The sequence below is a fragment of the Mytilus californianus genome, unplaced genomic scaffold (genome assembly GCF_021869535.1).
Source record: "Mytilus californianus isolate M0D057914Y unplaced genomic scaffold, xbMytCali1.0.p SCAF_2, whole genome shotgun sequence".
NCBI classification, from domain to species: domain Eukaryota; kingdom Metazoa; phylum Mollusca; class Bivalvia; order Mytilida; family Mytilidae; genus Mytilus; species Mytilus californianus.
Window position 1 is genome coordinate 34,723,438 of NW_026262668.1, and position 21,723 is coordinate 34,745,160.

Here is a 21,723-nt window from a genome sequence, read left to right on the forward strand (position 1 = left end):
TAAAAGAGCCTTAGTTACAACCAAACTTTAATACTGTGTATGTATGCAATACATGTATATGCATTGGCGAATATAGAAGATTCATTTCTGCAGAGGATAATAACTAATTCTGATTAAATGGTACATAATGACTTGACTATACATGAATTATTTATAATAAACAAATAATTTAAAAATTGTATGTTTTCGAATATTATAAATATAGTTGTGAAAATAAATAATCAGTCCCTTGCTTTAATGAAAATGAAAAATCTTGCTTCAATAGTGCAGAAAATAGATAATCTGTCCTCTTAATTTACAAAAATAAATAACCGATCCAAAACAAATCCTCCTGGCCCCCCCCAGAATATCAAATGGTCGTCCCCTAAGGGCACCTGCAGGTAAAGCTAAAACTTATATTTTCGTATAAATAATTGTGGATGAACTGGCTAATTATTTTACGATTTTTATGTAGTATAATCCAACATAAATTGATTTCTTTAATTGAGACAGTCCTACTGAATTACAAATATGAATACATAATCATTTACAGTTAAGTTCCGGGTCAAGGAATCCGTGAAGATAAAATGGCGGACGAGTGGCGACAGTGTGCGAACTGGTTGGTTCGCTGTCACATTTTGCCAGATGACCACAAAACGACGGGACCAGATGCTGCAGCATTCGACTTAGCACAGGCTTTACGTGATGGTGTTTTGATTTGTCATTTACTGAATAATCTTAGTCCAAATGTGGTTGACCTGAAGGACTTCAGCCCAAGACCTCAACTTTCCCAGGTTTGTTTTGTTTTCGTTTTGATCAGCCTTGGTTAAAGAAAAAAATATGATGTAAATGTAATTGAATATTAGACGTACTAAAAATATATCTCTTGACTTTGTTAATAAAAATATGCAAAAAGTAAACCAACAGATAAGGATTTGGAAAGAGGCCAATCGGATCTATTTTCACTTCCTGATGTAAATTGCTGTAAATAAACAAATATAGCAACCATGCACTCTTGTTCTTTTCACTCATTTTTGAAGAGTTTTATTGATCAGTGCCTATTAACAATTTTGATCTTATTCCCCATTCAAATTCACATTGCAGACATGGCAGATATTGATTTCCTATACTTTTTTTCTGTTCCATAATTTGGCATAAACCAATTTTGAGTTCTTTTATGAGTAAGTTAAGCCAGTTGACCCAGGGTCAATTGGGCTAAACCATGTCATTGAATTAAACCATCAATTCTTACTGTAATGTAATAACATAAGCATTGTGACATTTGAAATGTATGGGGAACCGCTAATCCCTTTTTGGGATTCTGAATCTGAAGCAATTTTCTGATTTGGCTGCCTCAGAATCCCTTACCAAGCCCTATTAAGTCTATTTGGGAAAACTGTTGCCAACAAAACGTAACGTCACCTCGAAACAGCGCCTATTATGTCCATTTTAAGCCCTTTTCCATCCCTCCCGTTAATGATTTAAATCTTCCGTTTTTTTAGATATCAATTGCATTTCATTTTTCCATGTCATTGCCATTTTTTATTGCCATCGATGTCAATCTCTGATATAGATTTTGTGCCATTGATGAAGGTCATTTTTACCTGGAAATTAAAGAATTTGGATAATTATATGGCTTCACTTGGTAGCTTGGTTGTCAAACATTATAGATTAAATTCTTTTACCTCAGACTAACCTTGATAAGCCAACTTACTGCCTTTATAAATTATCTGTGTATTTGAAAAACACTTACTCCCCTTGTTTTACCATATTTTTCAAGTTACATTTGTATCCTCCTTAAAATAATGTAAATAGGTAAAAATATCAATGAAATACAAATTAAATGGTAATTACAACATGTACAAGATTAGAAAAAAAAAAGACAAATTAGTATTTTGAAAATTGTTTGAGAGGACGATGCTTCTTTTATTGAAATTAAAATTGATATGACATTTATTTATTTCCTATGTACGTACCTCTCATGGGAAGTGAAGGTTGTTAAACACCCCCAGAGTAGCACCTTTTTCACTGTCTTTGCAAGTCCCTTATGGGAAGTCAAGGTCATTAAACACCCCACATACAAGTATGTACAATTGAGTGACCATGCAAGATATGGCTATGGCATTGCCACAAGATAAGGCTAGATAATTAAATTAATACAATAGAAAACTTAAAGCATTACTTAGTATTGGAGCAAACTTTAACAACTGTGTTTTACCCTTGTCTGTCTGTACTTACGTCCCAAAATTGGTTTCCGTTCTCTAACTTGAGTTTGCCTCAACCAAATGTTATGAAACTTATACACAATGCTTATTACCACAAAACACAGATCAAGTTTGAATTTTGGTGGCATCACTTTTACCGTTCTAGAGTTATGCTCCTTTATAAATGGAAAAATTGCAAAATTTTTATTTTCCGTTTTCTAACTAAGTTTGCCTCAACCAAATGTTATGAAACTTATACACAATGCTTATTACCACAAAACACAGATCAAGTTTGAATTTTGGTGGCGTCACTTCAACCGTTCTAGAGTTATATCCTTTTATAAATGGAAAAATTGCAAAATATTTAGTTTCCTTTCTCTAACTTAAGTTTGCCTCAACCAAATGTTATGAAACTTATACACAATGCTTATTACCACAAAACACAGATCAAGTTTGAATTTTGGTGGCGTCACTTTAATTGTTCTAGAGTTATGCCCCTTTATAAATGGAAAAATTGGAAAATTTTTATTTTCTTCTAAATATCAAGTAATTTTAAAATTGGAGTTATCTTCCTTTGTCCATGATTATAGGTGAATCAACTACAATCAATGCTTTATACAATGCAATGTTTGAATTTGGGTAGTGTCACTTTAACCATTATTGAGTTCTGCCCCTTTAATAGGCTTTATAAATCGAAAGATTTCAAAATTTTTAGTTTCCATTCTGTAACTTAAGTTTGCCCCAACCAAACATTATGAAACCTATACACAATATTCATTACCACAAAACTAAGGTCAAGTACAAATATTTTGTTTCCGTTTTCTTACTTTAGTTTGCCTCAACCAGGCCATAAAAAAGAATATGTTTGTTTGCCCTAACCCTACCTACCCAGAAAATACCTGCCTACTTAAAATCTTTTATTGTCCTGATGTGAAAAGTTTTTTTTTAATCAGATAGGCATGAAGACTAAAAAACATCTGACACTTCAATTTCTCTTTGCCGCAAAGAAAAGAAAATGCCTACCTACCTACCCACTATCTCTACCTCTGGGTAGCGTTTGGGCAAACCAAAATATTTTTAAGTGTGGCCCCAAATGTTATGAAACGTATACACAATGCTTATTACTACATAATACAGATTAAGTACGAAATTTGGTGGCGACACTTTTACCATTCTTGAGTTATGTCCCTTTATAAACATAAAAATTGCTGAATTTTTCTTTTCCATTCTCTAACTTTAGTTTGTCTCAACCAAATGTTATAAAACTTATACACAACCGTTCTAGAGTTGTGCTTGTTTATTTACAAATAGAAAAATTGCTGAATTTTTAGTTTCTGTTCTCTACTTAAGTTAGCCTCAACCAAATGTTATGAGACTTACAATGTACACACAATGCTTATTACCACAAAACTCAGATCAAGTTCAAATTTGGGTAGTGTCACTTTTACTGTTCTTCAGTTATGTCCCTTTATAACTATATGATATGCAAGCGGGGGCATCATCTGTGTCCACATGTGGACACTATCCACATTTTTTTACAATATAAGGAGTTGGTAAATTAATTCCATTGTATTTGTAAGTTAGTCGTTTTTTCACCATTTTATGCTTTGACACAATATTTTTAAATGCAATATTTTATTGCTACATTTTATTTTTTAGTTTTTATGCCTGAAGAATATTCGTACATTCCTTGCAACATGTAAGAACTCATTTGGATTGAGGGACCAGGATTTATTTGATCCACCAGATTTGTTTGATGTAAAAGATTTCAGAAAGGTTTGTATTTATTTTCTGGTCTTCATTTTTTTCATGCATGTTATTTCTTATATATTAAAAGAACTGTCTTTGTATATTTTTCAAATTTTTGGTTTGTTACCAGAATATACTTCTATACTACACAGGGGCCTCTGTGGCCGAGTGGTCTAAGTAGTTACTACTGTAATCACTAGCCAGTTAACACTAAGGTTGTGAGTTCGAACCAAGGCTTCCAAAACGGTCATATATGCCGGACATTTGTATAATGTCCGGTAAAAGTCCGGCTGGGCAAAGCATGAAACGGTCATCTACTTTTTAGTTTTCAAAGCTTTAAGAGACAGTCATTTTAACATAATTCACGATCTTTTTGACCGAACGTTTTGCCTTTAACAGCCACACATTTCCGGTCATAAAAGTGACATTATCATAAAGTACTATCAAAACAACCCCTACTTTAATACCTTCTCATTTTAATCAAGGCTAATTAGTTGTCGAACAGCTGAAATTTACCTGTTCAGGTGAAAGGTAAACTATTTTGAACCGGACATTGATCGGTCTATTCAAAGTTATTTTCTTACATTTCAGCGGTTTGCATCTAATTAATTTAGATCAAAAAGATTTAAATTATCAGAAATACGTTTACAATATGATTTGATGAAAAAATTAAAAAGGTGAAAATGAAACATCGTCATAAACACGTTGTTTGTACTAGAGACATGTCTCTGTTTGAACTAGTACACGTGTGCGCATGTGCGCAGGTGTGAAATTTAATTATGCATTCTTATTCTTCAAAAAATGCTTAAATTGTCATTGATACCTTTATCTCACGTTTATTTCGATTATTTTCTTGAAGAAATAACGTAGAAGGAGCTACTTCCACTCATTCATGCTTTGCAAACGTAGACGGAATTTACGTATCCGTCTCTGGTCCATGTTTTACCACAAACTCCGTACAGTGATCGTTTCTGTTCCGGAACTTTTTTCCTTTATTCCATTAGTGTAGAGTAGTATGCGGATCAGAGCTGGAACTGCTGGGGAGTTTGGTTTTACCATTGTCAAGATAACATCTGGTATAAGATTTTAGAACGAAAGTAAAGTTTTTGACAACGTTATTTTGCACAAATAAAGAGTCTAAGGCAAATATAAGTACGCTGATGTAATTTATTGTTGCACACTACGAATGATGCACTGCCAATTAAACAGTTTACGTCAGAACTTCGAATTTGAATCAAAGAAAGTTAATATCGTTTTTTTTTATGCCAATCATTGGGATGGCTAACTCGGCAACTGATTACCATAATTGCCTTTTGTTTATTTAGTCTTAAGGGATTAAAATCGGGATAATATATAAAATGTCCGGCTGGCTAAAAATAATTTTGGAAGCCCTGGTTCGAACCCCGCTCGTGCGGGTGCACTCGACTCCAATCTTAATTGACTAGGATTGTCAGTTTTCCTATCGAAGGTCGGTGGTTTTCTCTGGTGACTCCGGCTTCCATCACCGATAAAAACTGGCAGCCACGAATAGCCCAAAAGCAGTGCTTTAAATTGGCGTGAAAACACCAAAAATCAAAATCAATCTATACTACACACATGATATTTAAGATAACTTTATATTGAAACTGAAAGGATTTATAAGGGATTTCAGACCAGAATATTTTGGATGAATTTCAAAACATGTTAAACTGTTAACGCATTGGGATTAATTACAAACCGCTCTTGCTAGTCTTTTATAGTGATTTGTTGTAAATCATTTCCTTCCTAGTTCTTTATATTCTTTTATATTCTGAAATGGCAAAATGCTATAATTTCCATTTATGTACTATAAGAAAGAAAATGAGAGGGTATTAAAATTCCATCGTAACTACATCATGTACATGTAGTCAAAGTTGGTGAAATGGTTTTAAACTCTGTGTGACAAACAGCACTTTTTACCTGTTACCAGAATTCTCGAAAGAGTTTTCCTTGGTGATCCTTGAAGAAAATCTTCTGGCTCCCACTATTATTTCTATTGCAAAATTCTAAAATTGTATAGGTATACGTACTTCGTAAAATTTTGTGGTCAAAACTTTCAGACCACCACTTTTCAAGAACTCTGCTATTAGTATTACAATTATGACTGCAGCAACCTACAAAAAAAAAAGTTTTGTCTTTTCATGAAGACTGTGCACAAATATAAAAAATTGTATTAAAGATGGCATGACCAACAGATTCATAGTAAATACATCATGTAAATTTATAGATTTCAATCAAATTTAAAATTATAACTCTTTATTCCCCCCCTCCCCCCCCCCCCCCCCCCCCCCCCCCTCCCCCCCCCTCCCCCCCCCCCCTTTTCAACCAGAAATTGGTTTCCGTTTTCTAACTTTAGTTTGCCTCAACCAAATGTTATGAAACTTATATAAATACACAATACTTCTTACCATAGAACACAAATCAAGTTCTTTAGTTATGTTCTTGTATAACGTTATATGCAAGCCGGGGCATCATCTGTGTCCCATGGACACATTCTCCATTTATTTTATTACCAATTGATTTACCAAACGTTTTGAGCTTTGTTCATTCTAAATGAAAGCTATCTTTAATTTTAGGTTCTGCACACATTATCAAAGTTATCAAAGACAGATATTGCACAAAGGCATTCAAAAATACTGTAAGTTACTTTTTATGTACATGTCTTTGATCTGAGAAGACATGCAAATATATACTGTGTAATATTATGCCTTTGCATATCACTTATAAAATTGCAAATTTTAATTAGTTTAATGATTTCTAATATAATATACATGTACATGTGAGCATTCTCTGTTTTACTGAAAAATTTACTATAATGAATCAATTTAATACATAACGTTGTACATGTATATAGATAATAGTCCATTCCAAATTTATTAATTTTGTATGTCCAGTTTTGTCTCTTGCAACAGCTATTGAGTGACAACTTTACCTACAATTGTAATATTTTGCTTGAAAAGCAAGCTCAACATTGAACTTTTTGAACAATCAATATTGAAAACATTGAGCTTTTGTATTCATAAAATGGAAAATTGTTCTTTGTTTGCAAAGATGTGCAAATGAGCTTTACTTTATTGCTGAAAATTATGCTTGATGCTTACTTTCAGGGAAACATAAGAGTTTATAAGCCAAAATAATATATTTCATGCCCCTGCCTGTGCGGAGGGGGCATTAAGTTTTACCCTGATCCGTACATCCCAAAATTAGTTCCTGTTCTCTAACTTTAATTTGCCTCAACCAAATGTTATAAAACTTATGCACAATGCTTATTACCACCAAACACAGATCAGGTTTGAATTTGGGTGGTGTCACTTTCACTGTTCTCGAGTTGTGTCCTTTATAAATTGAAAAATTGCTGAATTTGCCGTATGTTTCTGTGTCCCATGCCTGTGCCTTTTAGGAACTTCATCTGCAGTTGTTTTTTGTCATATTTATATCATATTGTTTTTTTTTTTGTTGTTTACAGAATTTGATATAATTTATTATATTATAAACGCTTGCTAACAGAACATATACTGTACATGTTTACAACATTTCAATGACATACACAAACAAGATTTTTCTTTTAAAGTCCGAGTTATTTTATTTTTTACCAATCTCCAATAGAAACAAACAATATTTCTCACTACCCTTGTGATTTAATTTTTTTTATAGAAATTTAGAATCTAGCAATTTCTTTTAAAAATATTCCCCACAATCAATGAATGGTTATAATCTGTACTCGTTTTACACTGAACAGGTGAAAACCATCTGCTATGTCTATTATACTAGTTCAGTTTAGCACGTTGATTAGGATTACAGATTTCACACTGTGATGAAATCTATGCCCCATTTAAACTAAGTGTTACATGCATGTTTGCTGTACTGACTGTTAGTATCATCTTGTGTTAAAGACATTATCTTTTATAATTTTCTGAAAGAAATTGATGAAGTTATGACAGTGCTAAAAACTTATGGCAGTTAGAGAGAATGGTATAGTAACATATATTAATAGTTAGAGGTAGTTTTTTTATGTGACAATGTTAAAGTGGTCTGCAGAAAAAAAAAAACAGTTTAAAAAATCAAAACAAACATCTGCTAGATGAAATGGCTAGGGAGAGACTTACTTGACCCACTCATAAATGCCTGATAAACGCAGCCCTTTTTAAGTTTATTTGACCAATACCACCTCCAAACATACATATATTTTGAAACCTTGAAATTTATGAAGATTTTTCTCCCAATAATGTTCAGTTTGGGGAGCATCAGTTGACAGTGCCAGCATTTTAATATGTTTTGTTTGCGTTTTAAAGATTTAAAAAGGGGTGTCACTTGTGGTGTAGTACAACTTCTTTAATTTTTTTTTTGTTGGGAGGGGGTGGGGATCTTCAAGTTTGCATGGTACATCTACTATATTTATATTTTTTTTTAGTAGATGAATTGCTTGTCAACAGTATGTTTACCATTTTCAGTTTGTCATATAAACTAGACCTCATGCTCCTGTTGTCAGGCCTGCATATATTGATTATAGGCTTATTCTGGTGTGTCAGCTCTGTTTTAAAGAGTTCTAATTATAGTGGCTTACATTTTTATATGCACATCAGCTGTTTACTCCATGTTTAACAGTCTGCTAAAGTTTATTACCCATTCAATATTATAGGCTGTCAATATTATAGGTTGTCTTAAAATTATCTCACTGCAGACTTAAAATAGATTGCAGTACCTTTCAAAACAAGTTGTTAATTTCCTGTATAATTAACTTGGTGTAAAGTTCAAACAAGATCTTTAAGTTGTTGATTAACATTTTTGTATTTTCCTTCAGACTGCCAATCTGTTTTTTGTGAAAGATATTAATTACCAGTAAATGTATGTTTTTTATCTCAAGAATTGGAAAAATGCACATTTACAGGTAGACAGAAGACCTATCCTTTTGAAAATTTTATTGATGTGCAGGAATTGTTTATTTTATTATTAATGCACTTAAAGTACATGTAGTGCTGCAGTCTAGATTATGTACATAACAGTTACATCATACTCCCTGTACTGTAATTTTGTTTAGATTTGACCTACTGAACTACCATTTTAATACAGTGTCATTATAAGTAATTTGTGGTATGTACATGTATATACTCAGAAATGACTATTGGGAGTAAATGTATTTTTTCCTTTTAGTTTTTCTTTTTTTTTGATGAGCACTTTCATTTTTACATCAACAAAAAAATGCAACTTTGATTTGCATATTTTTATAGATAAAAGACTGGATCCATTTTGCCACAAACCACCTTTGAACTTTAAATTTAGAATTAGCCTACTTTCCAATGAAACCTGTACATGTATCAAATTATATCCAAAAGTCATTTGTAAAACAATTATTATGATCTCTCTGATATGATCAGCAATTAGAAATGTTTTTGTAAAGTTTTTTTTATGTTTGATACATGTATCACGAAAAGTTTCTGTTCAAGTCATCTTAAAAATCCAAATTTAAAAAAAAAAAATATATTTGTTTTATGATACACTAACTGATAATAAATATGTATATTTAAAGTAAAATGGCAATATTTAATGTTGTATCTGTATTAACTTTTAAAAAAAATTACTTTCAAGGTCTTCATGACCTCTAAAAAATTTTAATTTATATTAACAAGATGCTGAAATGTGATGTGCTAATGAGTATTATTCATAAATAAAGACTGTCAGTACAGTTGAAAACCAGCAAGATATGCATAAGATGTTGTTATAAAGTTTAAGTCTTTGATTAAAAGTCTATTTATGCCCACAGCAGAGAGGGCATTAAGTGTTACCCTTGTGACATTGTCCTTCTGTACGTCCGTCCGTACCTACTTCGTCCGTATGTTCCAAAATTAGTTTCTGTTCTCTAACTTTAGTTTGCCTCAACCAAAAGTTATGAAACTTTCCTATATACACAATGCTTCATACCACAAAACACAGATCAAGATTGAATTTGGGTGGCGTCACTTTTACCATTCTAGAGTTTTGCCCCTTTACAAACGGAAAAATTGTTGAATTCCTTTGTCTAACTTAAGTTTGCCTCAACCAAATGTTATGAAACTTATACACAATGCTTATTACCACAAAACTCAGATCAAGTTTGAATTTGGGTGGCGTCACTTTTACTGTTCTGGAGTTATGTCCCTTTATAGCATTATATGCAAGCGGGGGCATATCTGTGTCCAGTGGACACACACTGGACACATTCTCCATTTATTTTGGTATGATTTGTATTCAACCTTTTAAAGTAGCAAAATTTCTCAAATGGACCAACATTTTTTGAAGGATACTGTCAATTATTTTTCTTTTATAGTGGTTTTCCAACAGATGCTCCCAGTCACAGACAGTCAACTAGAAGAGTTCCAGATGAAGATGATGACATTTATGGCCATCTGCCAGAAATGGCAATGTAAGTTTCTCTAATAAATTGTCCTTATCTCAGTGTTTTTACATCATTTTGTTGACTTTATTTCAGTAAAATCAATTTTTTGAAAGTAAATACGATTATCAGTATATTTATAACTAGATTCAACTTTTATTGCATTTATTGATTGACATTTTCATCAGTTGCTTTTCATTGCAACAAGATGTAGTTTCATTGAACTTTACAAATTTTCATCCTTCATTTGAAATTTTTATCAATATTGGTAAGTACATCAGTGAAGCAATAACAAAATACATTCTAAATGTGATAGCACTGTTTTCAAGATGACCTCTGTTAGTCTAAATCCAGAATTCGTCTACAGAGATGGAAAGAGGAATAGCAAGTCTTCTTTTGATTTCAAGTTTATCTGTTGATGATCATATTTTTTTCAGTTACACATCAAGATGCATTAAAAAATTAAGTCACAATGCCCTACATTTCATTCATGAATGATGTGTTAAGTCTAAGTCTGAATATAATACCAGTTATAAAGGAATGATATATAAAGTCAGTTGATACATTTGGGATAGTAATTTCTCCATCTTATAGTTTAGAAATGACCTGTAATTTTTTTCATATTAACGACTTGATTCAGTTTTGGGTTGGGGGAAATATTTTGCAATGGACACTTTTTTATGGTTTAGTTGAATCATCTTTACCCACATTTCCCTGTATTAAAACTGCAATGAGTTTCTCCGTTTGAGTTTGTGTCAATACAAACCATAGAGTTAAATGCAACTTAACATAATGATAGTATCAAAAGTCTAGGCAAAAAAAGGGGGAGTTGTAATGCATTTCTTTATTGAGTGTAAAATTAATATGTGCCTGTTACAGGGATCATGACATGCCAGATGAAGCAGAGTTCCAAACGGGAGATCAGGAGGAAAAAATATATGTTGAAATCTGTTCTGTAAAACATTCTTCACAGGTATTGGTCATGTGATAGTCATGTGACTGCAGATCATAGATGTTGTTGAAAGCATGGATTTAGTTTTACCCAGAAAGACGGATTAATTATTGTAGTTTTACTTAGACTCACTTAATTTATATCTTTAGAGTTTCTCTTTTGAAATGGGTGGGGGAAGGGGGATGTTCATTATGTTTATCATGTGTTATTTTTGTGAAATTGATTCCCTATCAAATTATAGAGATGGTCAATTCTATTTTAATACTAAGAAGAGCTGCTGAAATATCATTCATGCCTTGCAGTCATAAAAATTTCGAGCACAATTATCGTACTCAGACTCAGAAATCAACCGATCAAAATACTGGATTTGGTGTTTGGAGCACAAATTTTGTACTCTTGAGTACTGAGTAAAGTTTGCACTGCTAAAAAAATGTTTAAAAAGAAATAAGTCAAATACAAATCAAACTAATCAGCTGAAAGAAAATTGGTTAATACATGCATGAATTTGGGTGTAAGAATTGCTTTGTACATTTGAACCATTTTCAAAGAGTAGCTCTAAAGAGACTCTCAACAGTTGTTTGGGTTTTGCTTGCCTTTTTTGTGTTTGAGGAATTTTACTTTGAGAGGACATGTACCTCAATATTTAGACAACATGTTTTGGCCTTTCTGCATACTTGTAATTTCAATGAAATCTTTATAAAAATTGTAATTATAAGCCCCCTCCTCCATTTCTCTTTTTTTTATTTATGGGGAACAGAATTATTTGAGTTAGTTGAACTATATTTGTACTAAAGCATTTTGGTCAAGCAAATCCTGAATAGCTGAAGTTATGATTTTGTTTTGTCAGACGAAAATGAAATTTTAGGTTTATGTGATATGATTTTTTTTTAGTTTCAGTTTGCATCTCAATAGTTTTTCTTACAGAGCATGCTGTTTAGTTGTGTATGAACAGAATTTAGTAATGTTTGAAAAAGGGATATAAATAAGATAAAAAAAATATGACAAGAAATTTTGGGAGATGATTTCTGTCTTTGTTATATCCCACAGGAGAAAAATAAAACACAAATTAACACCAGATTGCATTTTATAGCAAATTAGCAATGCAATGTACATGAATGACATATCATATGAAATGTTCAAAGTTTTTGGGACAAAAGTGAAGTTGACTTTTTACTCAAATTTAAGTTAATGTTTTCTTAAAAGTCATAAGAAGTGCAAATATGCATTAGAATTTAGAATGTCAGAATTGTGTTTTGAGTTTCAAGTTCATTTATTTATTTGGCAAAAAACTATGTTTAACTTAACAAACACAATCACCAGTTGTCATGCCATCCATATGCAAACAGTAAGCTATCCGGTGTTGACAGAAATTGTCTCCCCTTAGCAAGGACATAATTGTCTCCCCTGTTGTGTTGTCAGTACCTATGTGTTTTCATTTCTTTGTATGTTGTGATTTTGTCCTTTAGTTGAAGCATGTTTTTGTTTTATTATTATATAGTGAAAATGATTTGGATGACAATGAAGAAATATATGATAAAGTTTATCAAGAGGACGACGAAGAAATTTATGAAGATCTTTGTTCTAGAAAAAAGCACAGGGAATCTAGAGTAAGCACTGATCAAGCAATTTTTAAAAATTGCAAATTATTTAAGAATTGAATATTTCTTTTTATGATTTGATAGGGGTGTAAAAGGGTTGATCAAAGCACATTTTGTATGAAGCCTGGAAGTGCTTCAGACTAAAATGGTGCACAATAAACGCTTTTACATCCCTTCCAAAATTATAAAAAGACCCATTCAATTCTTATAATCACATTTTTATGCTACAACCATAGAATTTAAAAGTTATATCAAGCTTGTTGTTTGTTTTTCTATGCATTGCTTTAACATTGTCACAGATAACACCTGCAAACAAAGCTGTTGTAATATATACAATAATAGAATATAAATTTTGAAGTGCCTCACAATTGTGGTCAGCCAATCAAAACTATGGATTCAAAGGAAACATACATGTAATGGAATTATAGAGTAATATAAATAATTTCTTGTAAAACTGATGATTGAAGAGGCATTGAAATATTGCTAAGAAGGGATAAGTGTAAAATACAGTTTATGTCTTAATATAAAGACCCAGTTGTTCGTTCATATCTTGGTTGAATTTTAACATAAGATTAATTTTGTAACCATGGTCTAAAATTTAATCTATTGTTAAATCCTTGGTTAAAGGATTCAGATTTAACCTTGATCTAGACCTCAATAAAAAAAAAGTTGAGAACCAGATTTATCCATTGGTTATGTAACCATGAACCAAAAGATTTAACCCAGCATTATATTTAATTACAAGTTATATTTAACCAAAAGATGAACACTGCATCCTAAGGAAAAAAAAGAGGTGTAATTAGTCTTATGCATGGTAATTTTAGTCTTATTTGCTAGTGTCATTATATTGACTGCTAGAAAAAATGACATAGCATAAATAGTAAGTTTATTTTGTTTAATTTTGACATATTATAAAGCTTTTATTTTTTTTGTTTTCATCTGTCATATATACATACAGCAAATTTCAAAAACACCGTGCAAAGGGAAGTCCAATAAATCATAACTTAACAGCTTTATCTTTGAATAAAATAAAAAAGTATTTTATTAGATGCTGGGAATATACTAGATTCTGTTTCATAAACCTCATACAGGTCAAATTTTGAGTAATAAAAAGGTGATGACCTGAGTTATAGAATAATTGGGGATGTAGTAAGACACAAAAAGTAAAAAATGTGAAGGCTGCATTTGGAAATTCCTCACTTGTAATAATGATTTGCTTCAGGTTTCAGAATTGCCTCCTCCAACCACAAAAAGAGATTTCTGCATCAAGGAATTATATGATACAGAAAAGAATTATGTTGATGCACTACGCATGATGTACCAGGTAAATGCTTGATTAATGTTAAACAAATTGCTACAGTGTCTGGATCAAGTTTATTCTTGGGAGCCTTGTTGGCCGGGTGGTCTAAGTAGTTCAACTACTTTACCACTAGCCAGTCAACACTGAGGTTGTCAGTTTTGAGCCATGCATGTGGCAGGTGCATTTGACTCCAATCTTAAATTACTAGGATTGCTAGTTTTCCTGCTGAAGGTCTGTGGTTCTCTCTGGGATAATCCTGCTTCCTCCACCAATAAATCTGGCCTCCAGGAAATAGCCAGTAGTGCTGGAAGTGGCGTTAAAACACCCAAAATCAATCAATCATAATTTATTTTTTTCTGTTTAACTACCTTGACACCTTTTGTTAGAGTATCATACTCATCCAGTATTTATATATCCATCATCCTGGACAACAAAAAAATAATCCATAAACAAATGAGAGAACTTTAATGCCAGACTACAAAAAAATTGTGTCCCAAAAAAAGGTGTTGTTTTTGTTAAGGAAGGGTCAGTGGTTTAAAAGTTTTTATTCAGTTACTTTTATCTGGCAGGCAGTCTCTATTTGCTGTTCCTGATAATATAAGGTTAAAGAATATTGAAATAATTTTTTTCCAATGTGAAGCTCAGATGTGTTTGAAATTTACCAGTCTGGTTAGTGATGAAAAAGTAAAAGGTTTTATATCTCAGGACTGCCATCTTTGTATGACATCATGACAACTCATCCATTGTCGCCTTGGCAATAGTAAGCACAGTTAGGCTTGGTTGTGTTGTCAAGGTTAAATGGACAGAAATCATTCTCTATATCTTTTTCCAAGTTTGTTCAAGATATAACAAGCTTGTTTACTGTAGAGATTACATTTGTTTATACTTCAATGCAAGTAGTTGTTGTGATTGATTCAAAAGTGGTATGAGGTATGTGACACAAAGCCGAGAATCTGAAACCAGTTAATTTCTGAATAATTTTCATGAATTCATTACAAGTGTAATCAGTCATGTTTATTTGTCTGTTACAAGTCAGGTATTTCTCTGATGGTTGTTGATGGCATTTCATGTTTCATATCAATTGAAATATGCAGTGGGTGTTGGTCTCTTTATAATCACACAGGAAGACATGGCACCCTATATTACTATTTAGATCTAATTGGTCTTTGCTCTTACTTCTTAATGCTAAATATTTAGTGGTGATGGCAGCAGATGCTATTGTTTGTTATGATCTTGAATTAGAGAAAACTTTTCATACAACAGGAAGAGCTATGCAAAAAATAAAATAGAAACACACAGTGGTCTCAGCAAATGTATATACTCTTTTTTTTCCACAAGAAAAACAATGTTGATGGCTATGGAGACCCAGAGAACTACAAAACTCAACCTAAGGAAACTCAAAACTGAAAGTTACTAACCAACAGTGTCCAGCTCACCCTGTCAGCCAGTTCAGGCAAGGTCTCAGCCCATTTGTATGAAAAAAAAGCCTGAGCATCAATTTGTGGTTGCTGAGAACTTTAATTATTTTTCGTACAAACAGGTGGCATACTTATACATAACTGTAGCTGTTATATATTTCCATTCAGTTTACGCAAACTAACATAGCAAAGTTATGTATAGATGAATCACCTTATTATACCACTTCAAAAAGTCTGTCTACACCCTTAAATTTTGGTAGTGGTTTTCTCAGGGACTAGAATATAGAGTTTCTTGAAATTTGGTATCAAACTCCATGTGAGCATGCTATACAATGTGATTCATTTTCAGAATCATCACTCATCCACTTCTTATTTATCCAATACTTATATATTCTTACATATATTAGGCATTTATAAAATTTTTGTCTCATTTTTCTCAGAAAGTTAAACTCCAGGTTAAAATAACAACTGTTAACAAAATATTACACAAACAACTATGTGGACTGTGAATGATATTAACAACAATGTTTACTGTGAATGACACAAACAACTATGTTTACTGTGAATGATACAAACAACTATGTTTACTATGAATGACAAAACAACTATGTTTACTATGAATGACAAAACAACTATGTTTACTATGAATGACAAAACAACTATGTTTACTATGAATGACACAACTATGTTTACAGTGAATGACACAAACAACTATGTTTACTATGAATGACAAAACAACTATGTTTACTATGAATGACAAAACAACTATGTTTACTATGAATGACAAAACAACTATGTTTACTATGAATGACACAACTATGTTTACAGTGAATGACACAACTATGTTTACAGTGAATGACACAAACAACTATGTTTACAGTGAATGACACAACTGTGTTTACTATGAATGACATAAACAACTATGTTTACTATGAATGACAAAACAACTATGTTTACTATGAATGACACAACTATGTTTACAGTGAATGACACAAACAACTATGTTTACTATGAATGACAAAACAACTATGTTTACTATGAATGACAAAACAACTATGTTTACTATGAATGACAAAACAACTATGTTTACTATGAATGACACAACTATGTTTACAGTGAATGACACAACTATGTTTACAGTGAATGACACAAACAACTATGTTTACAGTGAATGACACAAACAACTATGTTAACAGTGAATGACAAAACAACTATTTTAACCATGTATGACACAAACAACTATGTTAACAGTGAATGACACAAACAACTATGTTTACTATGAATGACAAAACAACTATGTTTACTATGAATGACAAAACAACTATGTTTACTATGAATGACACAACTATGTTTACAGTGAATGACACAAACAACTATGTTTACTATGAATGACAAAACAACTATGTTTACTATGAATGACAAAACAACTATGTTAACAATGAATGACACAAAAAAAACTATTCTGACAATGAATTACATGAACAATTACATTGACAATGGATAACACAAACAACTGTTTTGCATTGAATGAAACAAACAATAATGTTAACAATGAATAACACAAAAAATGTTAATAATGAACAGCACAAACAACAATGTTGACAATGCATGACACTGAACAACTACTGTAAACAAACAAATGTTTATGACTTTTGCAAGTATAGAAATAATGTGAATATAAATTGTTGTGAATGTGATACTTCAATCTTCCCTGATATAAATACATCTAGAAATCGAGAAAATATGTATCCAATCAGTCTATTTAATGCATAGAATATTTGATAGAGAAGAAAAATGTGGCTTGACTGTTTGCTTATTAAGCATTTTTAGCTCACCTGGCCCGAAGGGCCAAGTGAGCTTTTCTCATCACTTTGCGTCCGTCGTCCGTCGTCGTCGTCCGGCGTCGTCTGTTAACTTTTACAAAAATCGTCTCCTCTGAAACTACTGGGTCAATATTAACCAAACTTGGTCACAATCATCATTGGGGTATCTAGTTTAAAAAATGTGTCCGGTGATCCGGTCAACCAACCAAGATGGCCGCCATGGCTAAAAATAGAACATAGGGGTAAAATGTAGATTTTGGCTTATACCTCTGAAACCAAAGCATTTAGAGCAAATCTGACATGTGGTTAAATTGTTTATCAGGTCAAGATCTATCTGCCCTGAAATTTTCAGATGAATCGGAGAACCTGTTGTTGGGTTTCTGTCACTAAATTGGCAATTTTAAGAAAATTTTGCAGTTTTTGGTTATTATTTTGAATATTATTATAGATAGAGATAAACTGTAAACATCATAATGTTCAGCAAAGTAAGATCTACAATAAAGATGTCATGACCAAAATTGTCAGTCGACCCCTTTAGTAGTTATTGCCCTTAATAGTCAATTTTTAACAATTTTTTGTAAATTTTTGTAATCTTTTACAAAATTCTTCTTCTCTGAAACTACAGAGACAAATTTAACCATACTTGGCCATAATCATTATTAGGGTATCTAGTTTAAAAAATTTGTCCGATGACCCCACCATCCAACCATCATGGCCGACTTGGTTAAAAATAGAACATAGGGGTAAAATGCAGTTTTTGGTTTATATCTCTGAAACTAAAGCATTTAGAGCAAATCTGACAGGTAGCAAAAATGTTCATCAGATTTAGATATATCTGCCCTGAAATTTTCAGACGAATCCGACAACCCATTGTTGGGTTGCTGCCCCTGAGTTAGTAATTTTACAAAAATTTTGCAGTTTTTTGTTATTATCTTAGATATCATTATAATATCTAATATCTAATACTATTAATTATGATTTTAACCTTATTTTACATGATTTCCAAAGCATCAGTAAATACAGGTGAGCGACACAGGCTCTTGAGAGCCTCTAGTTTAATATTAGTTTTATTATATGATATGGTCTAATGCTTACATCTTCCAAATCTTTTTGTTTCATATTTAATTCCAAATTATATTTCTATGTTGAAATATGTCTTTTCAGCATTTTATAAAGCCTTTAAAAGATGTAATACCACCTGATGACAGAAATATTATATTCAACCATATAGAGGTAAGAATTATTATCTACTCTAATGGTAAATTGTAATTGTAAAAGACTGGTTTTTTCAAAGTATGCAACTTCCTTATCCTCATTTTTAAAAAGGGAAGAAGATACTCCAAAGTTTTTGATAGAAAACAAAACACAAAAAAATTGTTTATGCCCCACCATAGTGGAGGGGGCATTAAGTTTTACCCTTGTCTGTCCGTACTTCCGGAAATTGATTTCCGTTCTCTAACTTTAGTTCGCCTCAACCAAATGTTATGAAACTTATACATAATGCTTATTTCCACAAAACACAGATCAAGTTTGAATTTGGGTGGCGTCACTTTTACCTTTCTAGAGTTATGACCTTTATAATGTTATATGCAAGCGGGGAGGCATCATCTGTGTCCCATGGACATATTCCCCATTTATTTTTTTAGACCTTAACACTCATACATGATGCACAATTGCCACCATTTTAAATATTTGGATTTGCTAAACTGGAGCAGCATTTATATAGATATTTTAACTGAACTATTCTAGTACAATAACGAAAATAATTATTATATATATGTTGCATTAATTTGTGTTAATGACTGTGCATTAACATGGTTTTGCAGTGAATTACTTCTTGTCTAAAGATACTATTCCTGTTAGTCCTTTTTTTTTAACAAAAATTATTATATATCTTGATTAAAAAGGTACTATATACAGTTTGATATAGAAAAACATATATATTTATATAAAAGTGTTTCAGAAGTACTTTCATTAATATCATTTTTGATATTTAACAAATATACTTTGTTTTTTTTCAGAAATTATTACGAATTCATGAACTGTTTCAAAAAGAAATACAAAATGCTATATTACTTGGAAAACCACGATTGGAGGATGTTTTTTGTAAATACAAAACAAAACTGTTAATATATGGTGATTATTGTTCAAATTTACCAAAAGCACAAGAAAGGATTGATGATGTGTTAAAACGATCAGACTCAATACGTCAACAGGTAGAGGTAAGTCAACCCCTCCCCTATAAGGATGCTGTATCACATCTTCCAATGAAACAACAGTAAAAATATAAATACAAACTGCCAAGGAAACAATTGGATATATAAGCTGTTAATAAACTGTTAACATTTTCAACCGGATTTTCGAAGGAAATATCAGTTACTAAAATGGTGATATACGGCGGGCGGCTGGGCAGTTTGGCGGCTGCCAAACAGTGTCCGCACAATAACATGAAAACGCTTTAACAAATTTTTAATATATTATTCTTTGTTAACAATACAACAAGAAGAGTGTGGATGACTCAGGGTATGCTCTGTGATAACGGGTACATATTAACAGTGTAGCCTGTTTCACAAAAAGGCCTTTCGATTAGCAATAAAGTCGTGTATGAAAAGTCTTTTAAATATTCATTTGATCTTTTTGCATTAATAAGTTCTATTTGTCTATATGAACCAGTTCTCTTGATGTATATGTGATTATTTTTCATTTAATTTTGATTTTTTTCAGGCTTGTGAAAAAAGAGCAAATGAAGGAAAATTCAGATTACGTGATCTCCTACATGTACCAATGCAGAGAGTCCTCAAATATCATCTATTATTACGGGTAATTAAAAAAAAAGATTCATTGTCATGCAGCAGGGGATACATACACCTTATCGCTATTTACTCCAATCTGGATAAGTTCTGAAATTACACAACTTTTTCATACAGTTGAAGCTATCTGGGGCCCTGTTTAAGCAATGTATTATGCACAAAACTTTTCAAAGAGACATGTTTAAACCATCATAAACACCTCATACAAAGCATTTTAATGATTTTAATTTGTGTTTTAAAAAAGTGGATCATAATCTATCATAGCTTCAAAATGTCCGCTTTCTAAACATTTTCCTTCCTCAGCTCATTACTGATAACCTTTGTATTTGCAATCCTTGACCCAAATAGGAAGTTGTCTAAATGACTGTTTTTTTCCTGATTGGACTTTACAGCGATAAGGTGTATTAAAGGTCTCCATCTGTCCAAACACATCAATACTCTTTGACATTGGACATAAAGCTTTCATACTTAGTACTATTGTTTGCCATTATGTGTAGTTGACCATATTATACTGCCATTTAATTTGACCATTTTTACTTGAGTTATAGGACCATTTCTTAGTCCATTTAACAGAAAGTTCTCATTCTTGGTAGGATTGTTTGCTATCATGTGTAGTTGACCATATTATATTATTATTTTCATCTGACCACTTTTATGGAAGATATGGGACTTCCACTTTTTTTTTTAGTATAAAAACACTGACACCTTGTGAACACGACTCCTCTGAGACTATTTGACAGAAAGCTCATATTCTTGTTAGGATTGTTGGCCACCATGTGTTGTTGATCATATGGTACCATAATTTTGATTTTACCACTTTTATGGGAGTTATAGGACTTTGACCTTTATTTTTATACGACCGCAAAAAAATTTGCGGTCGTATATTGGTATCACGTCGTCGTCCGAAGACATTTGGTTTCCTGACAATAACTTTAGTTTAAGTGTATGGATCTCTATGAAATTTAACCAAAAGGGACAATATCACAAAAGGAAGGTTGGGATTGTTTTTGGGGTGATGGTCCTAACCGTTTAGGAATTAGGGGCCAAAAAGGGGCCAAAACAAGCATTTTTCTAGGACCATCACTTGTGTATAAGTATTTTGATTGCACTAGAATTGTACCATAAGGTTAAATACCATAAGTAGAAGGTTGGGATTCATTTTGGGGGTAATTGCCCAAACCGTTCAGGAATTAGGGGCCAAAAAGGGTCTAAAAGCATTTTCCTGTTTGAGTGGTTTTACACTAGTAATTTTTAAGGCCCTTTATAGCTTGCTGTTCGGTGTGAGCCAAGGCTCCGTGTTGAAGACTGTACTTTGACCTATATTGGTTTACTTTTATAAATTTTGACTTGGATGGAGAGTTGTCTCATTGGCACTCATACCACATCTTTTTATATCTAATTTACTAAGTATTGCACAACAGCAAGAAATCTTCAATTGAAAATAAATTCAAATCATACAACCAATTTCAAGTTCTTTGACTACATTTATTCTGTGTCAGAAA

The 21,723-nt window shown here is 32.1% G+C and overlaps 1 protein-coding gene across 5 annotated transcripts in view; it reads left to right on the top strand.

Annotated features, from left to right (window-relative positions):
• The first annotated feature begins 530 nt into the window (after positions 1–530).
• LOC127729746 (proto-oncogene vav-like) overlaps positions 531–21,723 on the top strand; it is a 69,233-nt gene continuing 48,040 nt past the window's right edge. For 4 of the 5 annotated variants that reach the window (XM_052237617.1, XM_052237615.1, XM_052237619.1 and 1 more), the window contains exons 1-9: positions 532–773; positions 3,843–3,959; positions 6,527–6,588; positions 10,255–10,350; positions 12,771–12,879; positions 14,093–14,194; positions 18,576–18,644; positions 19,433–19,633; positions 20,136–20,231. In XM_052237617.1, the coding sequence (XP_052093577.1) occupies positions 567–773; positions 3,843–3,959; positions 6,527–6,588; positions 10,255–10,350; positions 12,771–12,879; positions 14,093–14,194; positions 18,576–18,644; positions 19,433–19,633; positions 20,136–20,231 (1,059 nt within the window). In that variant the 5' untranslated portion in view covers positions 532–566. Of the gene's footprint in view, positions 774–3,842; positions 3,960–6,526; positions 6,589–10,254; positions 10,351–12,770; positions 12,880–14,092; positions 14,195–18,575; positions 18,645–19,432; positions 19,634–20,135; positions 20,232–21,723 lie in introns of all 5 variants that reach the window. The other variant, XM_052237616.1, reaches the window with a different exon arrangement.